Source organism: Varroa jacobsoni, unplaced genomic scaffold (genome assembly GCF_002532875.2).
Source record: "Varroa jacobsoni isolate VJ856 unplaced genomic scaffold, vjacob_1.0 scaffold_1350, whole genome shotgun sequence".
Lineage (NCBI taxonomy): Eukaryota > Metazoa > Arthropoda > Arachnida > Mesostigmata > Varroidae > Varroa > Varroa jacobsoni.
In genome coordinates this window covers 13,148-33,042 of record NW_019214252.1, presented here as the reverse complement: position 1 = coordinate 33,042, position 19,895 = coordinate 13,148, and the positions used below count along the sequence as shown (strand labels likewise).

Here is a 19,895-nt window from a genome sequence, read left to right as displayed (position 1 = left end):
ACAGACAGACGGACCGACAGACAGACAGACACCCGTTCAAAAATTACGCTCCGTACAAACAGAGCGGGGTCATAAGAAGGCAAACTACTTTTCGGGAAAAGGTAAACCTCAACCGGTTTAATAGGCAAAGACAACGACCAACAATTTACTTCGGAGTACCTATTGCTTTAGCGATTGGGTGATTTGACCTGATGAAAAAATTCTACGAATAATTGAATTTTGTAGTTAGTGACAACGCAGCGTACACACATATACTATTCGTAGGCAATGTCTACAGCTGTACATTGAATATTTAGCTGCTAAAAAGCAAGAAATCTTACTGGGATTATGATTACTGTTAGCGCTATTCTCAACTTCTGCTGTCATTTTTGGTTCTCACCTGGTAATGCCAGTCAAATAATATCGCTGACTGGGATTCGTGAAGGTTGGCAATATTTTCAGCCTTCACTTGATCCTGTTTACTTGTCGCTCAGCAGAACTTCTACGTTGCTATCACTTCGGTCGCCACGACTACCTTCAAAAAAACCACCAAAATTGACTACGTAATATTTCCTCTTAATAAACGTCGCGCTGCGTTAGCCACGTTAACTAGAAAATACACTGTGTATGATATGTCACTGATCGCTATATTAACAGCAGATGTTAACAACAGAGGCCAAGAATATGGCTTTCATTTGAGACCGGTATCAGTTCTATTTGACCAACCGGGTTCCAACAGCAGGAACTATCGGGAGCAAATATAGTTGTCGAGTCCGAGTTACTTCATGAAGCCGGAAAGCCAAATCCCCAAAAGACTATTGCCGTCACGAGTTCCAGCTGAATTGAGGTTTATTTTTTATCTGCAACATTTTCCATTGTTATTAACGTGGCTATTACATTTCTTAGCATTTCGTCGTCGTGCGTGTTCCAATTCCCCTAAGTTTGTCACTGCAACGGGTCGAAGTTCGCTGTTTTACCAGTCTACATTTACATTAATTAATCAGCTGTTCACTAGCTCGCCAATTTTCATAATAGTACTCACTTTTAAGCACCGTTAATTTCTAGCGTTCGCAAATAAGCACGCACGCAGACAAGGACACCTGTCTTATAAGTAAACAAACATCGAGAAACAGTTCTGATTCGCTAGCATATGCACTGATGATCATACGTAGAACGTAAGGCTCTTTCTTTCTTTCTCTACGGCCTTTGTTGAGTTGCGCCTCGATGCACCTCAAGGTCTCTCTATAGGTCCGGTTTTCCTCAGCTGGACCATTCAGTTTGTTGAAGTTTCACCGTTCAGCAGGAGCTGTCCAGAGATATCAGCTACGGCCGATGCGTGTCTACTGCTTCCAGATTCCGCGCCACAGCAAGCTATACACCATAGCACCCTCTTCTTCCATCCACTGCTGGTTTTTTTTTGTTAGGAGTGCGTTCACACACGAAGCACGGTTCAATGTCTCACTTATCAAGCACACTGCATGGATCCTAAATACGATGAACACTTGCCGGCCGAACCACGTGCCGCAGGACATCTTCTCAAGGAAGGAAGATTTTTCATCTGTTTTAAGAGAAGACAGCTCGCCCCCAACGAAATAACTTGGTGACCTCACTAAATTCACGTTCATTACGTAATACGGCGAATGTAAGGAACCGGTTCGGCTGAGCGGATCTGTGAGAAGGCCTTTTGAAGGCTATCGAACATACGATAAAGCACTAGGCGCAAACAAATCACGGCAACAGCAGTGGTTGTGCTTTACGATAAAGTCTTGTTAAGATATATACGCAATCTATCAGCCTGCTACATTGCCGTTGTTGGACCTTGGAGGCATCGAAGTCAGCCGATCCACCGAACGGTTTTCCACCGTTACCTATTTTCAACTGTCGACAGCGCGCGAAACTGCCATTGGAAGTTTGCGTGGCGCCATTTTACTCCCGTAGTTGTTCCTATCCCTACGAGTGGTTGGACGAAGATGGTGATCGTTTTAGCAAGCAGCTGCGTTGTGAGGCATTGCTTTTTTTTGGGTAAGGGTATGGCGAAAGTGTCCGCGGACACAAATGATACAGCGTCGCCGCGAACCGTGCAAGGGGGCGAGGAGACGGGAGCCAGCCACGTAAAGTTTACAGTGTGGTAGTATAACATATCTGCAGTATGGTGGTCATAGTGAACCCTTTGTAATAAAACTCATTAGCGCCGTCTAGCCCGATGCTTGTGGGATTATAGGGTGTTGTACTGATGTCCGTTCATTCGATCGTAAGGTTAGAGTACGACCTGGTTTCGGCAGGAAGGCTCATCGTCGAAAGTTGCGTCTAGGAGAAAATTATGCTGTAAGACGCTGCTAAATGTAGTATTATAATTAAACTGTATAGTAAAAACAAGTTGTGAGATTTACGTGCGTGCTTGCCAGGTGCGAGTGATCGTAATTCGTCAGTATGCAATAGTCACAACGTCTATTTTGTCGTGTTACATAGAAAAGATTGCAGCGGTTTCATTTGTTCCTTTATGTTATGGTCACAAACAGAACTTAGCTCGCTATCTACGAAGCATTTGCTCAGCCCAACTAACAGATTGGCTAAATGAGTGTCTTTGAATTGCCTGTATAAAGCAATTTAACGAAAACTTTAAAGAAACAATAATTTTTCCGTCCTTTAAAAGCGAATGGTGGATATTAGCAGAGTCAATTGGTAAAATCCAATGTCTATAGTAGAGACAAGATAGTGCCTTCTGTCGACTTTTCGAATCCATATCTTTTTTCGACACTTTAAACGGCGCCAATTGGGACATTTTTGTAAAAATGAAAAGGCCCTTTAGGCCGTTTCCCATTGTGTCCAGTAGTCGGCGTAGTCATTGATCACCGCGATAAGGTACTCCGGTTCAACGCTATTCTACGGTGCAGGCCATACGTTTTTTTTGAATTTCTCTTACTTGCTTATGTTCTCTGTTGCACAGAACCCTTCTCAGCGTAGCGTTAGATAATTTGCTTTTATCGTAGATACTACTAGTACGTGAGATCAAACCAACTAATCAATGAACAGACAAGCCCATCGCTTACGATACTTACATATGAAATTGCCTGACGTCTTTATCTACTATATAGTTCGTTAGTATAGTCGTATAGTAACGGTTGTTAGTATAGGAAACCACTGACAAGCTAAGTAACGTGAAAAAATATTCGGCAAAAATTTTTAACAACAATAATAAAATAAAATAAAAAAATAAAGTACATAGACAATACAGTCAAACACGTCATACATATGTTCAAAAATTGTTTTCATGTAAGATTTCACTTCATTCATGTAAGATTTTACTTATCACTCAGATATGCATGCATAATATACGTACACGCACTGAAAAGATATTGCATTCTAAGCCACCTTAGGCATCCGAGTCTGTAGGCCCCGATTTCGGGGACGAAATACTCGTCGCTATGAAGACTCCCGTCTCGATAACGGGTTAGCGGTCTGTACTTTTTTTTGATACAGTTATTTGACTAGGTAACGTAGTTATCTAAAAATCTTCGTAGACTTTAATCTCTTAGTTTACGAGACTTTGCTCCTGAATAACTGAATGTTACATATAGTTAAGCGTAATGAGTGCAGATAAGCCAAAAATGACAAATAAGCCAGTTATTTTCCAGCTAAACTATTGGTTTAGCTTTTTCTTATAAAGCGTTAAGTTTTTTCTCATAAAGCGATCACCTCTGAGTTTTCTTTTAATTTTTTTTCAGCGATTTTTACATGCCACATTATCAACAACTATGGTTTACCTTTTTGCTGTTAGACTCCATATGGTTAGCAAACATTTATGAAATTTTGAATCGATTTAATCACTTTCAGTGGGCTGATAGACTATGTCGCCTTGTCCATTTCAAACACACGAAGAAGCATCACTACCAGGACGCGGGCAGCGCAATTTCACTTGTGCAGTGCCCCGTATCCCATGATTATTCTCTCGTACTGAGAAAAAAAAAACGAATTTCGAGGATAAAAGCTCTACCTGTACCATCAGTAACAACTGCAAACCGGAGTCAGTTACCAGCTAAAAGATGAAATCGAATCGAGAGGAATCGATCAATTAGGTGCACGGACACAGTATCCAGCGCCATTTTTTAGCGTACCTACGTAACTTGAAAATTGGGCTGACACCTGTTACCAATGTCCTCACAAAATGCCGTAATAGCAAAATTCCCGCTGCAGCAATTGTTATCAGCGACACGATACATACGCAGCGGGCTAACAGACAACAGCAGCAAAAAAGTTTACCGAACAACGCAGCAAATGAACGCAGCCGCAGCGCGTAACGACAATGGCCATGTAAATCATGCAACGTACCTAGTTAAGACTCAACGGCAATTGCGATCAGTGACGCAGACAGTGGATGGACAGCAGCTTCGATTCACTGAATAAAGATCGCGTGCGTCTTATGCGTGGCTTCTTCTACAATTTTCAAGATAGATTTCGATAACTTCTGCCTCGTTGACTGATGCTACTGCCTGAGGTCGTCCAGTTGATTCAGGTCAGCAAGATCAGCAGCTGTACGGGACGACGCTTACAGTCAGCAAGAAGAATCACAGCCCTAGGGGCATATCGGCACTCGGGCGTTAAAACAGATTAAGATTAGAGACAGAAAAGCTAATCCATTGTGGTACCGTTTATTATGATTATTGGCATGAGGCAGACATGAAGTGAAAATATAGAAAACAAATCGTTACTGCAACTTCGCGATTGTTTTGTGTCGAGCAGACTTCAGTGAAAAGGAGAACTTTCTATTTTTGTTGTAAAATGAATATAGATTGGGTAATGGAGCCGTTTCTAAAGCAAAAGCGTAGAGGATACTGATTCTAACTGCCAGTGGAATAGTAACGAACGTCTTCACGATTTCTTTAAGATTTCAAACCCGTAAAGACTCGCATTGAAACGTTCGGCTGTTTTGTTACGCAAGCTTGTTGTGAATAACATGTTATAGACAATCATTAACTTGTAAAAACTGTATCAAGCAAATTGCTATTAGAGTCCTTTCAGTTTTACGCTACCGGTACTTACGTAGCACCACTATGTAACATTCATACTTGAATTAACAATTTTCGCTGTCTCAGTCAAGTGAATAGCCCTACGAGTCCATCAAATAACATCCATAAACAAAAATATCTGTATTCGTGATTATGATCTTTCAAAGAAATATATAAGTAAATAGGACGCAAACTTACCAGCGAAGTTAGTGATCGTATCTGCTCGGAGCTTGTATCGAGGGATTTGCTCCTCGATAAGACTTACAAGTTCAACTTCGGCGCAGCTGTTGTTGTTGAGCTCTGTAAAACGTATAAAAGCTCACATGAGCCATCCTAGTTGCGCTGGAAAAGAACACTATCTCTAATGTCTGATCTAATAATAACAGTATGTCTAACAGTTACGCCGTCTGGCTAGTGATACTGTTCAACCACCAGAGTGTAAGATCAGCTAGTGCGATATAAATTTTCCCTTTAAGTTCAAAAATATTGGTATCAATAATGATCTTATTAATGAGTCCATCGTTTGTCCCTGACACTGACATATTTCGTTTCCTTTCTATTATCATGTAACTTTTCTTATTTATATATCATTACAATACTTAATCTTTAGAGCGTTTTTGTCGAAACTTTTATTTACGAAATCAAAGTTTGAGTTGTACTTATAGGCCTGATAGTTCAACCGAAAACACAAGCAAGCAAGAGTAGTGACTGTAAAATATTTTGTGCTTTAAGCCTAGAGAAGTTTTTAAAAGTAATTAGAAGTCTTTTTTTCGAGGGTATAGGGCCTGTACACATTGAAAATCGGTCGTTTCCCTATTGTTACTGCTATAATTGGCACATTGCTTTAATGGTAACTCCTTTACAGTAAAATTCAAAATACCCCATCCGCATATCGCACAGCCCTCATTGTTCACTCCTTTTTGACTTCATTTTACTTTATTAGGATTCGTTCTTATTAACTGGACCTCACGCTGACTCCATCTTTGCTTATTTTCAATTATGTAGTCCACCAGTGGTATCGGCTCTGCAATGGACGTCATCCATGCTGGCCATAGCATAAGCGTGTGATCGACGTTGTCCGCGTCGCTTGTAGCGCACAGTGCGCAGGTTAGGTTTTACGCACTTTTACTATTGTGCAGCGCCCTCTAAAGCGTACCTGTGGCTATATTAGAAAATAGGTAGTACAGCTGTCGTCTCCGTTGAACCACTTGTGCAGTTTCGAAATGAGGAGTTAAGTCGCGATCTTTGCAAAGCCTAGGGCTTGCGTGTTTCATTCCACATCGAATATCCGCACAGTCTCTTTGCGCGGCTTTTCGTTCTTTCTTAGAGTAGAAAGCCGCATCCTCTTTTCTACCGCCTTTGGTCAAAGAACTATTCGTCGTTGGGTCCGTGGTCTAACGGTCTCCGCAGCCCTGCACGTTTGCACCTTTATCGCCAGAAATTTACTTGCGGTTTCAGCTTTGTTCTGCTTCGCGTTACCTTGATTATCGTCGGCCCTATCGGAAATAACAATGATACATAACCAAATAGCAATAACTAACTAGACACGATTATTATGATTGTATAGATGTATGAACATACCTGTTATAGTAGCCGCGTCTGAGAAATCGCTCCGAGGATGTGGTGGCACCTGAACGAGGCTTGTGGTTGAGAACCGCTCTGGACTTACTAAAGAAGTAATTGTTTTATTCGTTTGGGTGTATAATCCTCCCGCTGTTACGATGGGCGGTATGGGCCTACCTGGTTGTTTGGTACGGGCGTCTACACCTGCTATATTAGCTTGTTGTTGTTTTGGCTTTTGATTTTGTTGCTGTTCGTGTATACAGTCGTCTTGCTGCTGCCGTAGCTGCTGACGTTGTTGTTTCAGAGACGTACAGGAGATGGTGCCACCATCGCACTCTGGCGGCTCCTCCCTGGCCTTCCTGTGGACGCGCGCAGGAGGAGGCCGCTTGAACCCGCCCCGCGACTCCAGCGTGTTCACAAGAGGCTCCGGCGCCAGAAAGGCGCGTGCCTCGCCTACCGATCGAGTAACTGCAGTATGGTCGTTATCGTCGTGACTGTCGCGAACGACGCCGTTGCTTCCAGTTGACAGGGCCTCGTAGGCCGTCTCTTCACCGAGTAACGTAACGACCCCTTCTATGCTGCCCCCTGGCTGAAGGCAAGTCAGAAATGATGATTCTGACACGCCAGAAGAGGAGCTGCCCCGGATAGATCTATCGGTGGTTTCATCCTGAAATGAGATGAAATTATATAGAAACGTTTCATTTGAATATGCTACATATAGAATTGAGAAACCGTGACATTGCTCCCTAAAGTTCAATAGCAATCACTATTTTTTTTCCAATTTTACGCCCAGTACTTAATTGCTATTTCAAATGTTTCAGAACCAGTCACTATGAATGCATATATCGACATGGCGCGTTATATATTTGCGTCATTCAATAGTAACATTGAAAATTCGATCAGTAGCCGAAATTACGACAAGTGAAGCTCCGATTAAAAATCAATTTTTCCTTAGTCAATGTGCACTTCAGCGGATACATATCTCTGTGTCCTCGTATCTAGTCACCTACATTATACGTATCGACAGGTACGGGCTATGCGCTTTTCCCGTTAGTAAGGCGCTTCTTTTTCTTGCATAAACGATTCATCGTATTTTAAATAAACAGTCCTAAACTCTCTCTAAAGTAATCTAAATCCCTTCATGTCCACGATACAGAAACCCCGTCCATTAACTACGTGAATGCCATTCAAATATCGACACAGCATTAATGGACAAAGATCGTCTGCCACTTACAATGGTCGTCTAGCTAGATTTGTACATCATCAGTCTATTTATTATCCTCTTTGCGGCAGCCCTATGGTTCTTTCCCTTTCAGACGGACAGATTTGCGCATGGCTTGGTAGCACACTTGCTGGTCTATTGGCCGCGTAGTGCAACAAGACGATGCGTTCTTTATCTACAGGTAGAAATTTACTGTCGATATGAGTAATTCTGCCAAAACAGCGACTAGCCATGGGTTGCCAGTAGCAGACGATCACGGTTCGGATGAGAATTTTCGCTGCTCTTCGTGGTGCCATTAGTGAGTAAACCGGTAAGTAGGCCTAAACAGAAAAAAGGAAATGGAGAAGATAGATTTCAACTGCTTGAGAGGGTCATTTTTAATGATATTCATCGAACTCATGGTGGCACTCATCAATGACGAAAGAGCACTGTTTGATACACAGCGACTGGGCGTATTTACGCTGTACCTTAAGGCATAAGTATAGAATTAATGCTAGGCTTATGATAATTGAGGAAGCCAAATCATTCCTTAACAAGCGACCCAAAAATAGCTGGTAAAAATCAATCATGGCGGTTTAAAAGGCACACTGAAATCATATAGCTGTGTATAATACTATTTGAATAACTCTATTAAAATTTTGTAATATATGCCATTGGGAAACATTAGGCTGCCACCATCTAGTTTCTTCCAAGTAGAAGCTTGACCGTCCAACCCATTGCGTCGACGGTGTACCAGCCCACTTAAACCTAAAGGATGATTACAAATGAAAATGCGAATATGGACGTTTGTAGGTGCCATAGGCGACGAGGCGCAATATCATGAATAAGGCTTTCTTTAGAAAGAAACGCTCCGATGTGAGCAATATACTAATGCGTTTAAATGTAAAAAACTATCTATATATATGTGCTAAAGGTCCAAGCCTTACTTTGAGTGACACGTATTTTTTATGCCCCAAGCTTCCTCTAGGTTTAATAATAGCTAGAAATAATTTGATACTGAAAAACGAAGGGTCTTTTAAATAAGCGGATTACACCATCGGCTGATTTCATTGAACGGCGATCTTCATCTTGTAATTATAGCTTTTAAAAATACGAAAGGGCACAAAAAACATGTCTAAATAATAATGCGCTATTGAAAAAGAGTCGATTTGGTTCTTTCCTTTCTTACTCCTATATCAGAATAATTGTTGAATTGAAACAATGCTATTGTTTATAAAGATTTACTACTTATTGTTTACTTAACATACCTCGTCCTGAAGTCCAATTCCGCTATCTGTAAATACCGAGGAAATGTTGTACCTAAGCAGCACTTTTCGAATATTAGACTCATTCATAGCTGCTGACGACTTAGTGCCATACTTTGTTTGTTCTACAGCCGATAGTAGCAAGCAACCAAGTTCGATATATGTCTGTCCTAAATATTTATGTCCATAATCGAGGCACTTTGCGTCCAGCAACATAAAACTTATGACAAAGTATCTCAGCTCGTTATCAGCAGCAGTAACTTTGTACTAGCCAAACTTTATCCAAGAAATCCAGCGTTCATAAATCATTGGTTCACCTTATCACTTATCCTTATCACTTTAGCTGCTTACGATAAGAGGAAACACTTCCACTATATGATAAACAATACTTGAAGATGCACCGATATTTTCGTTCAATATTCATTTCACATATCCAGAGTTCGCTGACACTTAACAATCACACAGAGCAAATCCACGACCAGCCCTAAGTAAGAAGCGTTCATTATAAGGAACAATGAGGATAATAACGTTCTAGAACGGAAGGCCCCTTTATTAATTAAGTCAAATTTCTTCAAAGCTCCCTTTTTTGTTCCACACAAATCGAGCTCCTACTGTAGCTCTTGCTGCAGATTTTTCTGCCCTAGTCACACTATCCTAGACACTGCCATCAGCATCAGATATGCCAGAACAGATTCGCGCTGCTGGGTTAAGTCGGTTTGGGTTGGGCAGTTTTCCAGCGCTATCTTAATCGAGCGCTAAGCATCAAGCACTTGGTACTACAAGTAGCACCATCCAACATTCAACCTTCTTAAAATAAAAAATATTTTAGCCCGGGCTGCCTTCCAGTAGGCCCGGGCGAGGGCATCAGCGCAAGGTTTTTTTTTGTAGAAAGTATACTTCACATAAGAGGTACCCAATTTATAACAACCGTCGTTATTTCTCTAAATTTTCTTATCGGTGGATTAACTGGTAAGTGCGCATTCGATCAGCAAATATTGAGACTTTTATTTAAAGAAAACAAATGAAACGCCACTTGCTTCTATAGATAGATTCATAAATGCTAGGACGAATTATAACCTAAGTAGCTAGATGGGTTAGCTTTCGCGGGAAATGTTCGAGCAGATTTTGCGACGAGAGCTAATAGAACCGCTAGGGTGGTAGTTTTATTAGACGGCTATAGGTAGCTGCGTCTGGGCCCTTGTCATATATATATATATATGATATGATATCGAAGGTCGGCTTAAGTCACTTAGAGTGTATATTTAAGTCAACTAGGTTAAATGCCACATAAGAAAAAGCTTATTTTTCTTTGGTAACATTTTACCATTAGGTAATGCAGAATGCAAAGTAATTCAATACATTTAAGCGAAGAAAATTTTTTGCAGAGATAACAACCAACGATTTTGATCAGTTCGGAGCCAAAGAATAATAAACATAGTTGAACAGTGCCCCCGGTTGTTTTCGTCCTTGCGCGTCAGTTAGTAGGACCAGTGACAAGGACGGAGCGTTGTTTCGAAATGCAGCATATAGAGGGTAAACGTTTTATTGACACTGTGCTACTTACGATCGCCCCGACTAGTGGTTGGTATAACGATCCAAAAAGTTTCCACGTTATACTGGAGTATCCATTCTGGCGTTCTAAAAATCCATAGATAATCAATGATGTTATATTTTTGATTGAATTTTTACAAAATATCACGCATGCATAAAGAAAAGAAATCGGTGCCGTAAAAATAATAGTAGTCACGCTAATCAAAATGCAACGCTCATATCTTGGATATAGCTAAAATCTTGATGTAATGATGACTGTTATCGGCTACCACATTTCATACATGTTCTACAGTAAATTATACAGTCATCGACTACCTTGCAGGAGAAAAGTTTACGTTATCTTCCTGAGATAGTCAATTTATGCAAGCATATATATTACTGGGCATACATTTAGGATAGTATAACATAAAAAAGTATGCTGCTTTTTTTTGCCACTGACTTGATAATGAAATCATAATATCAGAATAATCAAATATCTACTTCAGTTTTAGGGCACCGTTGATTTAGAGGCCCGTTGGATCTACGCTTAATCGTTGGATCGTCTAACTTAGAAGGAGGTCGCACTATTTCCTGTGTTGTATATTCTCAACCAATACAAATTGTAATCTGTAGCAGGAATTAAGACAGTACCAAGAACTTGTTAATCAAGTTACTTGTGTTAAGCATTACTTGTCGAAGTCGAAGTGCGGTAGTTCATCTATTTTTAAGGCCTTAAAGTTATGTGTTCGAATAAAACTTATTTAAACAAAATAAAAACTATATTGAATTGCAGTGTTAGATGTCCATGAAAAATACAATAAAAGAAGGACGTTTATTCTCGGACCCGACTAGAATAATCGGACTGCATTTACCTATGCTGGGCCAGATTGGGACAAAAGCGTTACCTAAATTAGATAAAGTATTAAATAACTTTTTTCAGTGTTTCAGAAGATGACAACAGCCCAAAGATTGTAAATGAAATTAGCAGACGAAGTGCAGCTACTTTTCATACAACCCGAGTTTAACGACGTCACGGTTCTACTGAAGTCTCGCCCTAATTATTTAATTTGTAACTTAACCAAACGGCGCGAATCCTTTAACCTCTATGAAAACGGAATAGACAGTCGTTCAAGTCTGGGAAAAACATGGTACGATGAAGATATTGTTAAAGGAATTCGCCTTTAGGACCCCGTTACTAGCGTGTCCCGTCTCCTCTGAACGACTTTGTCGATATCATGTCGTCATTCGTACAGCCTCGTCAATCTGAGGTAAAGCCGTTGCTCTGATGCAGCCAAGACCACTGCTAACCTCGAGTAATCAATAGACTGAGACAGGCACACTCGCTCTTCGCGCGCTCGCTAATGGACCTGATCAAACCATAGAGTATCTACAACCCGCGGCAGTTCTGAAGGTTATTTTGAGCCTAGAGACCATCTGCAAACAAGTCATAAATGACGGACAAACCTGACTTGTGACAAACAACGGGTGTGTTTCACATAGAACAGTACCGCCGGTCTTCTACGGAATGAATGCGTCTATACGGAAATGGCAAACCAGTTTAAAAAAAAAAAGCTTTATTTGTTTCATACCCGCGCTGATTCTAGCATTTACTGACATCTGCTAGAACAAGTCCCACTGGGTCAGGCTGTTTCTCCTGTTCCGTCAAATAAGAGAATAAGAACTATGCAAAAAAACATGGACGAATTCTCTGTCGAATGTCGATACCTTCTTAGTGCTTAAAAGCGTACATATTCTCGTGAAAGAATTGTTAAACTGCATCTTACGATATGGGTAAGATCGTGCACACGTTACGACATTAGTCGCCGGATGTTAGGAAAGAATTTTTTGGTAGTAGGGTAGGCCGCTCTTTCTACGAAGCCAAAAGGTACCACAGAATCGAAATGAAGGCTGAGTGGTGATCATAGATATGCGCAGAGTGATATTTATGGCACTTGAATAACAGGTTGATCACGACTACAACCTTATACTTGTGACATCTTCCAGATCATTTTGAAGTAGGCCGAAGAAGCTTTCTATTAATAGCTAAGATTAACCAAAAACAACAATTGTCATTCGGAAATTTCCATCTACTGCACGTACGGGTGAAATTTAATTGCTGTTCTGACATGCGTTTTCAGCAAATAATTCATAGCGATTCAGTACTACACTGTTCAGAAATCGCATGGTCGATTGCATATTGGTTTAGCTACCCGGGACGCAAACCATCTTCAAAAGTTCCAGCGTTTGATTTTGTTTTTTTAACTGTAAGTACACGTAGCAACGGCACCATTGCTTTACGGTGTAGGCCGACAAAAACGTCGCCAAATCTACCTGTACCTACGACAGGGATAGTCTCATTGCCTCGTGATGACGCATGAAAACGTATAGGGCAAAATTTAAACTCGAAAAGGACCTATTCACATTTGGCCTATTAGGCAATAAAACGTTAATTATTCTTGTTCACCCGTTGCAGATCGTTCGCTCACGACTACATCGGCCCAGCAGAAGCTGCTCTATATTGGCTTAAATATATTAAGCGAAAGGAGACTTCTATGTAGTAGTTCATGTAATCAGACCATCTAGCTTAGCATATGGCAGAAAGCACAATGAACTAATGTAATTAACAATTGAATCCGTCAACAGTTCATGCTGTGGTTAAACTTGAATTGATCGGACCAATGAAAAAAAATGTCCATTGCATCGTATTAGTCTCGTCATCTTACACAGACGTCGGCACAAACAAAAAAAAACTGCGTCAATCTTCTCACAGCAGCACTATCACGATAAGTAATTTTTTGTGATCATTATTTTTCAATTTCGTTACGCATAAGCGCTTGCCTCTCACAGAGCGTAAAGGCCAAATAAATCTTTCGTTGCTGCAACACTTCAATAAGGAGTAAGCACGAAACCCTACCCATTTGATTTGACTACTCTCTGTTATCTGTACGAATAATTTTCATTGTCAGATCTTCTTGTTATCGATGGGATTCTTACTGATACTGTAGTTTCGTTGTAGGCATGGCATTATTATAATGTCAACATTTCGATAGATAGCACAAGAATGTTTAGAAAGTATAAGCTTCTATATGTTTATTAATTTCTATCATCTCTACTCTGGGGTGGCAAATCTGTTACCGAAACCAATTCGTTTATCAGGTCTGGTTTCTACAGATAGCTCCAGGAACCCCGGTTTGGTCCGCACCTGCCCGCTCCGACCCCCTATGGATAACCGAACTTCGAACCCGCATGTAGGTCGAAAAGTTTTTCTTTCGAAGCTGGAGTCGGAACATGATGCCTATTATGCGCCGCCCCATATATCAGCCATCCAGAAATAACGATGGAAACTGCCTCTACCACCAGTTTCAGGGCACGCAGGACTAGTTAAAGCAAACAATCGTTTATCAGGCCAAAAGGCAATAACTTCTACCAAAACTATTCTCACGTATAAAGCTGTCCTCATCACAGGAAAACGCATCGCTCAGTGACCTATTCATTGCTTATAACAACAGCACGAGATAGCAATCAATAGTTAGGTGAAATTGTACCCTATAGGAGTTTCGTCCAAAACTATTTAAGTAGTTAATAAGTTTAAAGAGGGTCGGGCGTAGTTGCTGAGATTCTAAGTGGAAAATTTTCGTGTTCGCAAGCTGTAGGTTTAAGATAAATTTTAACTTGCAGTTTTAAGCTTATAGTAAAGCTTTAACTCCTTTGCTAAATGAATTTATTTCCGCAATATTAAAATTACACGGTCAATATAAACCTATTATTTTTACTTGAATGCTTCCCTGCATTACGGCGCTTTCTCCAGTGCTCGGTGGATATCTTTAACTGCGCACAGCGGCACCATCTTACTCTCACATGATCAGATCCAACACGTGGATGGACACGCTGTAGTCTACTGACTCCGATCACATCAGTGTGTAACATCAGTGTAAGAAGAGCTGAGACTAAGAAGCCCTTTTCTCTGGTAGCCTTCTTTCCCTTACCGGAACAAGTGGTAAGCTGGACGTTTATATGTGTCAGGTGAACATGTTAAGATGGATTATAGCTAGACACTTGTATTCATGAAGGTTCATCGAATACAAATATGGCTGCTGAGGCCAAAAGGGGCTAACCTTGTCTACAAGCTACAAACTTGTATTCTTCATTGTACCATATTTCATTTTTTTATAAAAAAAAAATAAATGCACATTATTATGAATAACGTACATTTATTTTAAAAGCTATTTTTATGGCTAGGTGGTATCGCATAGGGCGCTATCGTTCCGTGTGTTAACTCTGCACTTGTTTTAGCGAACAGCCCTAGGTTCCTTCCACCACGAAAATCACTATTACAATAAACTACAATTTTCATAAGTCACGTTTCTGACGTAGAGTTTATAAAACTGATCACCAATTGGCTACTGGTCATCTAAAGCATAAAGGAGAGTAAATGGTCAGTACGAACGTGCTAACTAGCTGCTACCCGACGATTTTTCCGATCGAGGCTGAATATAGATATATATTAGACGGAAAAATGCTGGTAACCAACATGTGCTGTCAAAGCGTGCTACCCATGAAGCACCTCGACACAACTCACTATTGAACTCATCAACATGCACATATTTTTAGTGCTGTCTTATGGGTAGATAAACAGCAAGCCATAAAGAAAATTTATGTTTGATATGGGCCACGGTAGGTCACCATTCACTCTAAGTACAGAAAGCATTCAACGACTACTGCTGCGAATTGTAAAGATTCTTCTACAAATGATCCTGCATGTCCATCATTTTACTCAATAAAGAAAAGCGGATCATTATTTAGGGATACTCCGATGTATTCGTTCTAATTTGGATACCCTATATAAAGATCTTTAGCAACCAGTTGGATATGATTAATGCGCTCTTCGTAACTCAATTTACTAGCCAATCTACTAGTCGACTTTTGGGGCCGATGGCGCCGTGCAAACCATTAAAAGTAGATTTATTTATGAAGTCGTGGTACTCGCGTACAGGAAATATGGTTTCTATTTTGAGTTTAATTTGCACTAACGGATATGTCAGTGATAGTTCTGCATAGCACATGTGAACGATTTGTCCATTAAGTCAAACTTGCGTCAATTAGAATAACGTCCTTTTCTGCCATTCCACATGTCTGGGATGGTATGACACTGAGTATATATGGCCTATCAGGAACTATCCAGTCTTATGACTAACAAATTATTTACCACTATTTAGTATCTAGTAAAAATACCTTTGGCCTACCGAATCTCGGTGCAATAGTTAGTAATCGTTTTAACTGCAATAACTTTATGAATTCACCTAAATTATCGGATCATCGCTGCTTCAGTGTGAGAGATTTCTGCTAGCAGCATTGGGAAATGTGCTTGTTGTTTTTCCTATTCTTTTACAGACACGTAAAGATCATTTACGCATATGCATAATGTTCCTAGCCATTCTAACTGTTGACCAAGTCATAGATATAGATTCTACGCAGCACAGGTAGGGGACTTCTATTAGGTGTGCCGATAAATTTTCTGCGTGAGATAACTTGTTTTTTACTCCGGATTTATGAAACGCGTCTAAGTTTCATATTTTTATATCCAATATTCACTACCGAATATGAGCTAGGATTTGACAAAAAGACGTAACATTTCACACACACGGCGGTTAAATCTGGAATTTCTTTCTTCGTATAAATCCTTTTCCATGGGGGTGTATCTCGAACCAGACACGCCTTCTCACTATATCTCTCTTATTCTCCCACAACCGCCGTTCATTAACTCTCTTTTATAGCAATTCACAGAAAGTCATTCATCGTACTCTTCCAGTAATGAGGGGCAGAACTGGAACATTTCATTACCACTCTCATAAGCAGCCTTTTTTGTGAAGCTGAATACCATCTATAAATGGTAAAAGTGTATAGAAGACATACCGTCAATGTGCACAGAAAATCGTTCTCAGAAATGTTATGTGACGATTTTAATTTTGTAAAAACTTCGATTGAGGCTGCAGCTATTTTTCGATCCGCATTCTATTACGTGTTGTGGTCTTTGCGACATTTCGACATATCGGATCTTGAAATGGGGTTTCTAACGGAAATGTTAAGGCTTGGCCCAAAGGTGTCAGTTTTGATGTGTTCGTTGTCGCCGTTGGTTCTGAAAATCGAAGCATATTCCCCGTATTCTTCTCTGCTTAATTTTCCCGATTGTACTTTGCTACATATCGCCTTTGGAACTGCGACCTTTGGGATCACGGGAACTAAGGGTGCTATGATAAGATCATTGATCAATAATACGTCCCTAAACTTTAAAGAATCTACGTAACCTCTCTACGTAAATGATGAGGCAGACGGATAACAAACATTATGTACACAACTCGTAAAGACCACGTCGCCTTGTTGCCAATCATGTTTCGACCATCTAGACATTGTTATTTTGAGAAATACCTGTCTTATGCAGTTGTTGCTTCCGTTGACTTCGGTCTTTCTTGCCAATCAAAATCTCTTTATTCGTTTCATTATTTTAATTCGACTGAGGGTTAACACAGATTACTCATTTACAGAAATATTTCGTGTATAGTATCGTTTCATAGTGCCATTTAATGCAATTGAGGCTGTAGGCCAATCATTTAGAATAGTGTCAGATGCGCTGTGAGTTAGATTTTTACTACATTTCTTTCATTGTAATCATTGCCGTTCCGTTTATTCGACCCGCCCAACATCTTACAGATCGATGCAAAAAAGCTGGTAAGAATACGATGACCTGAATCAACCTAAAGGCAAATTGTGCGATGTAAATGCCTTGCATAGGCAGCAGATTTCGATCATTTCTAAAAAAATAAGCAAAACAATAAGCACATGTACATTGGTTCGTTTAATAATGTTTACTTTTCGATAGTGTACGTTGTCCTGCACGTTTGCTTTCGCTGGCATAAAGTAATGACTTCAATTTACAACTTATGCCAAAAGTTCCAAATTTTCGCCAAAAGGTAGACGAGTTACTTCTCGCTGTGTTGACTATCGAACACACCGCCTAAGTAAGATTAGCATCGGCTGCTTTACTGCTTGCTGATATATGAGAGCCACAAAAAGCCACTAATTTACTAACTGGTAAAGATAATTAAACATGCCTTGCAAAATGCGCGGCCAATCATGTAGTATAGCCACGGTTTAATTAGCGAACCCACATTCAAGTTTTGGGCTCGCAATTGGAATATGTCTATCGTGTCATCGGGTATAGTGACTCCCTGAAAGGGATTACCGTTACCGTTACAGCCCAAGACAACCAACAAAGCTAGCCACTATAAGATAGAGTTTCGCATATAAAATACGTTGTTAGAAGAACCACTGGTAGATAGGGTGCGATTTGTGCATGGAAGGAAAAAAGGGTATGATATTTACCATAATATTCTCAAAACGTATAAGCCTTTTTTGTACCCAAGTCTACTGTAACGTTCTGTTACGTATCATTCATTTCTACTATGCTGAAACTGTACTACAAATATCGTATGTGCATTAAATTGCAAAAAAAATATTGCAAGCCCTTCAAACATATAGCATCCTTAAACTTCAAAATACGATTCAAGTAATTGGGTCACTTCGGCCATTATTTGTCTATATAACTACGATGTTCGTGATTTCACTGCGTCGATTTTCTTTCAGCTAACTGAGCTTATTACTTCCATTGCTATTGCTGCGAGATAGAAAAGGCAGATACGCTGTGATATACAAATCTAATCATGGAATATAGGTTCGGCTAAATTTAGTCGATCAGGAGACCACCTAGTGACCGCATAACAAACGGCCTCATTATATGCGTCAAACGTGCGTGACAAGATTGAGAAGCTACGGGTGTTATTTACCCAATATTATATCCAATGCAATAATCGTTAAGGTAAAATATAACAGAACAACGGCCTATTTACAGAGGACTTAATACTGTGTAATGTATATATGGCAGTAGTAGGTGGCCATATGATATACATATGCCGCTCTGAATTCTAAAGACTGGTCCCAAAAGCGAGAGTTTATGTCGATACTATTCCATTGTTTTCTATTATCTTCTAGCTTCTAGTATCGTACGATGGTTTTTGCTTTTGTTGTTGTTAATATCGTGATTTATATTGCAACGTGTCATCGTCTTGCGCCGTCCACCGAATCTAGCAAAAGTCGGGCCGGTTGATACATGTCACTGTTATAGGAAAACGGCTTGCTCGCTATAATAACATAATATCCTGTCTTACGTGCAAAGACGGGCGATCACATAGACCAATAAGCTTACCCTATGAAATATTTTAGGTAACAATAGCGAGCACAACAAATACAGCTTGATAGAAATATGGAAAAAAATTCTGCTGTGGCATCTAGATAAAAATATAACAGGAAAGATGGCGAAGCAAATAAGGCCTATGCATATCGACATGTAAATTCAGCCTAGTTACTTCTACTTATTTTAGAAAAAGACTTTTTTTAAACGAAGCCTGGGTCAAACCTTACAATAAGGGAAAGGCTACTAATTTAGTTAAAGACATAACGGCAAATCAAAACAAGCCTAAAGTGGGCAGAAAGCAACAAAGCAAATTGGCAATTTGTTGTCGAGTAGAAACGTTCGCTTTTGTCAGGGAAGACTGCAATGGTAAGATGTAAATATAGCACCGAATCAACTTTCGTTCCAACTGGACGCGACCTGATTGTTAAGGATGAAAGGATTGAAGATGCACCTCGAAATTCGGAAACGACACGGCAATCCTGTCGACTACTAGAAGCTACTACCATAACAAATATCGTCCCGCGTGATTTTCATATTTAGTATTGAACGAACGTATTACAATGCATATTTTTCTTTATTAACACAAATTGTACGGTACACGACACATGATTGTTTATTCTTAGACCAGACAAATCTCTGAGGTGACGCTTCCGTAGTAGCTGATCATGTAATACTTACGGATAATTACTCTTCTAGATCAAGGCCTGTTCATTTACGACACTCGGTAAACAGAAATTAAGTGGCCGAAGTGGTTAAGCATACAAACTAAATGGATACGCTGTTGGAGTCAATTCGACGACCTAACTTAGATTAAATGAATTCACGCTCATAAACCTACGGACGACTGTCTGTGGTGGTGCCTCATGTCCCTACGATTTGACCTGGCGACTTTTAGGTGGCCGATTCTCTATTACTATCCAGACCTTGACGTCAAAGGCCATCGCTCTTTGCGTTTAATCTCTGGCCATTAATACGTAGCCGCCTAATAACTCACTGTGATAGGCGCCTCTAAAACTCCTTGATAAAAGTTGTCTAGGCCACAAGGTAGGTAGGTAATTGAGTTTTTAATTATATCCTTTCTCAAAATGAGGAATGTAAATGTA

General features: G+C 40.1%; 1 protein-coding gene and 1 long non-coding RNA gene across 17 annotated transcripts in view; one reads left to right on the top strand and one right to left on the bottom strand.

The window, feature by feature from the left end:
* The window catches only part of LOC111269066 (uncharacterized), a 22,216-nt gene extending 12,814 nt beyond the window's left edge, over positions 1–9,402 (bottom strand). For 5 of the 14 annotated variants that reach the window (XM_086971949.1, XM_086971947.1, XM_086971944.1 and 2 more), the window contains exons 1-4: positions 9,018–9,398; positions 6,567–7,215; positions 5,184–5,285; positions 380–514 (exon numbers count right to left, since the gene is read on the bottom strand). In XM_086971949.1, coding sequence (XP_086828075.1) covers positions 459–514; positions 5,184–5,285; positions 6,567–7,215; positions 9,018–9,230 — 1,020 coding nt within the window. In that variant the 5' untranslated portion in view covers positions 9,231–9,398 and the 3' untranslated portion in view covers positions 380–458. Of the gene's footprint in view, positions 1–379; positions 515–810; positions 4,553–5,183; positions 5,286–5,600; positions 6,482–6,566; positions 7,216–9,017 lie in introns of those variants that run through there. The other 9 variants (XM_086971951.1, XM_086971952.1, XM_086971950.1 and 6 more) reach the window with 9 other exon arrangements.
* Positions 7,571–14,813, top strand: LOC111269067 (uncharacterized). Of its 3 annotated transcripts, none has more exons than XR_015314455.1 (3): positions 7,571–8,080; positions 10,400–12,808; positions 13,018–13,106. It is a non-coding gene; the product is annotated as an uncharacterized LOC111269067 (long non-coding RNA). The 3 variants fall into 3 exon arrangements; XR_015314456.1 differs by lacking the exon at positions 7,571–8,080 and adding an exon at positions 9,531–9,983 and having other exon boundaries at positions 13,018–14,813; XR_015314457.1 differs by lacking the exon at positions 7,571–8,080 and having other exon boundaries at positions 9,531–10,547; positions 11,051–12,808; positions 13,018–14,813.
* Positions 14,814–19,895: the final 5,082 nt, after the last annotated feature.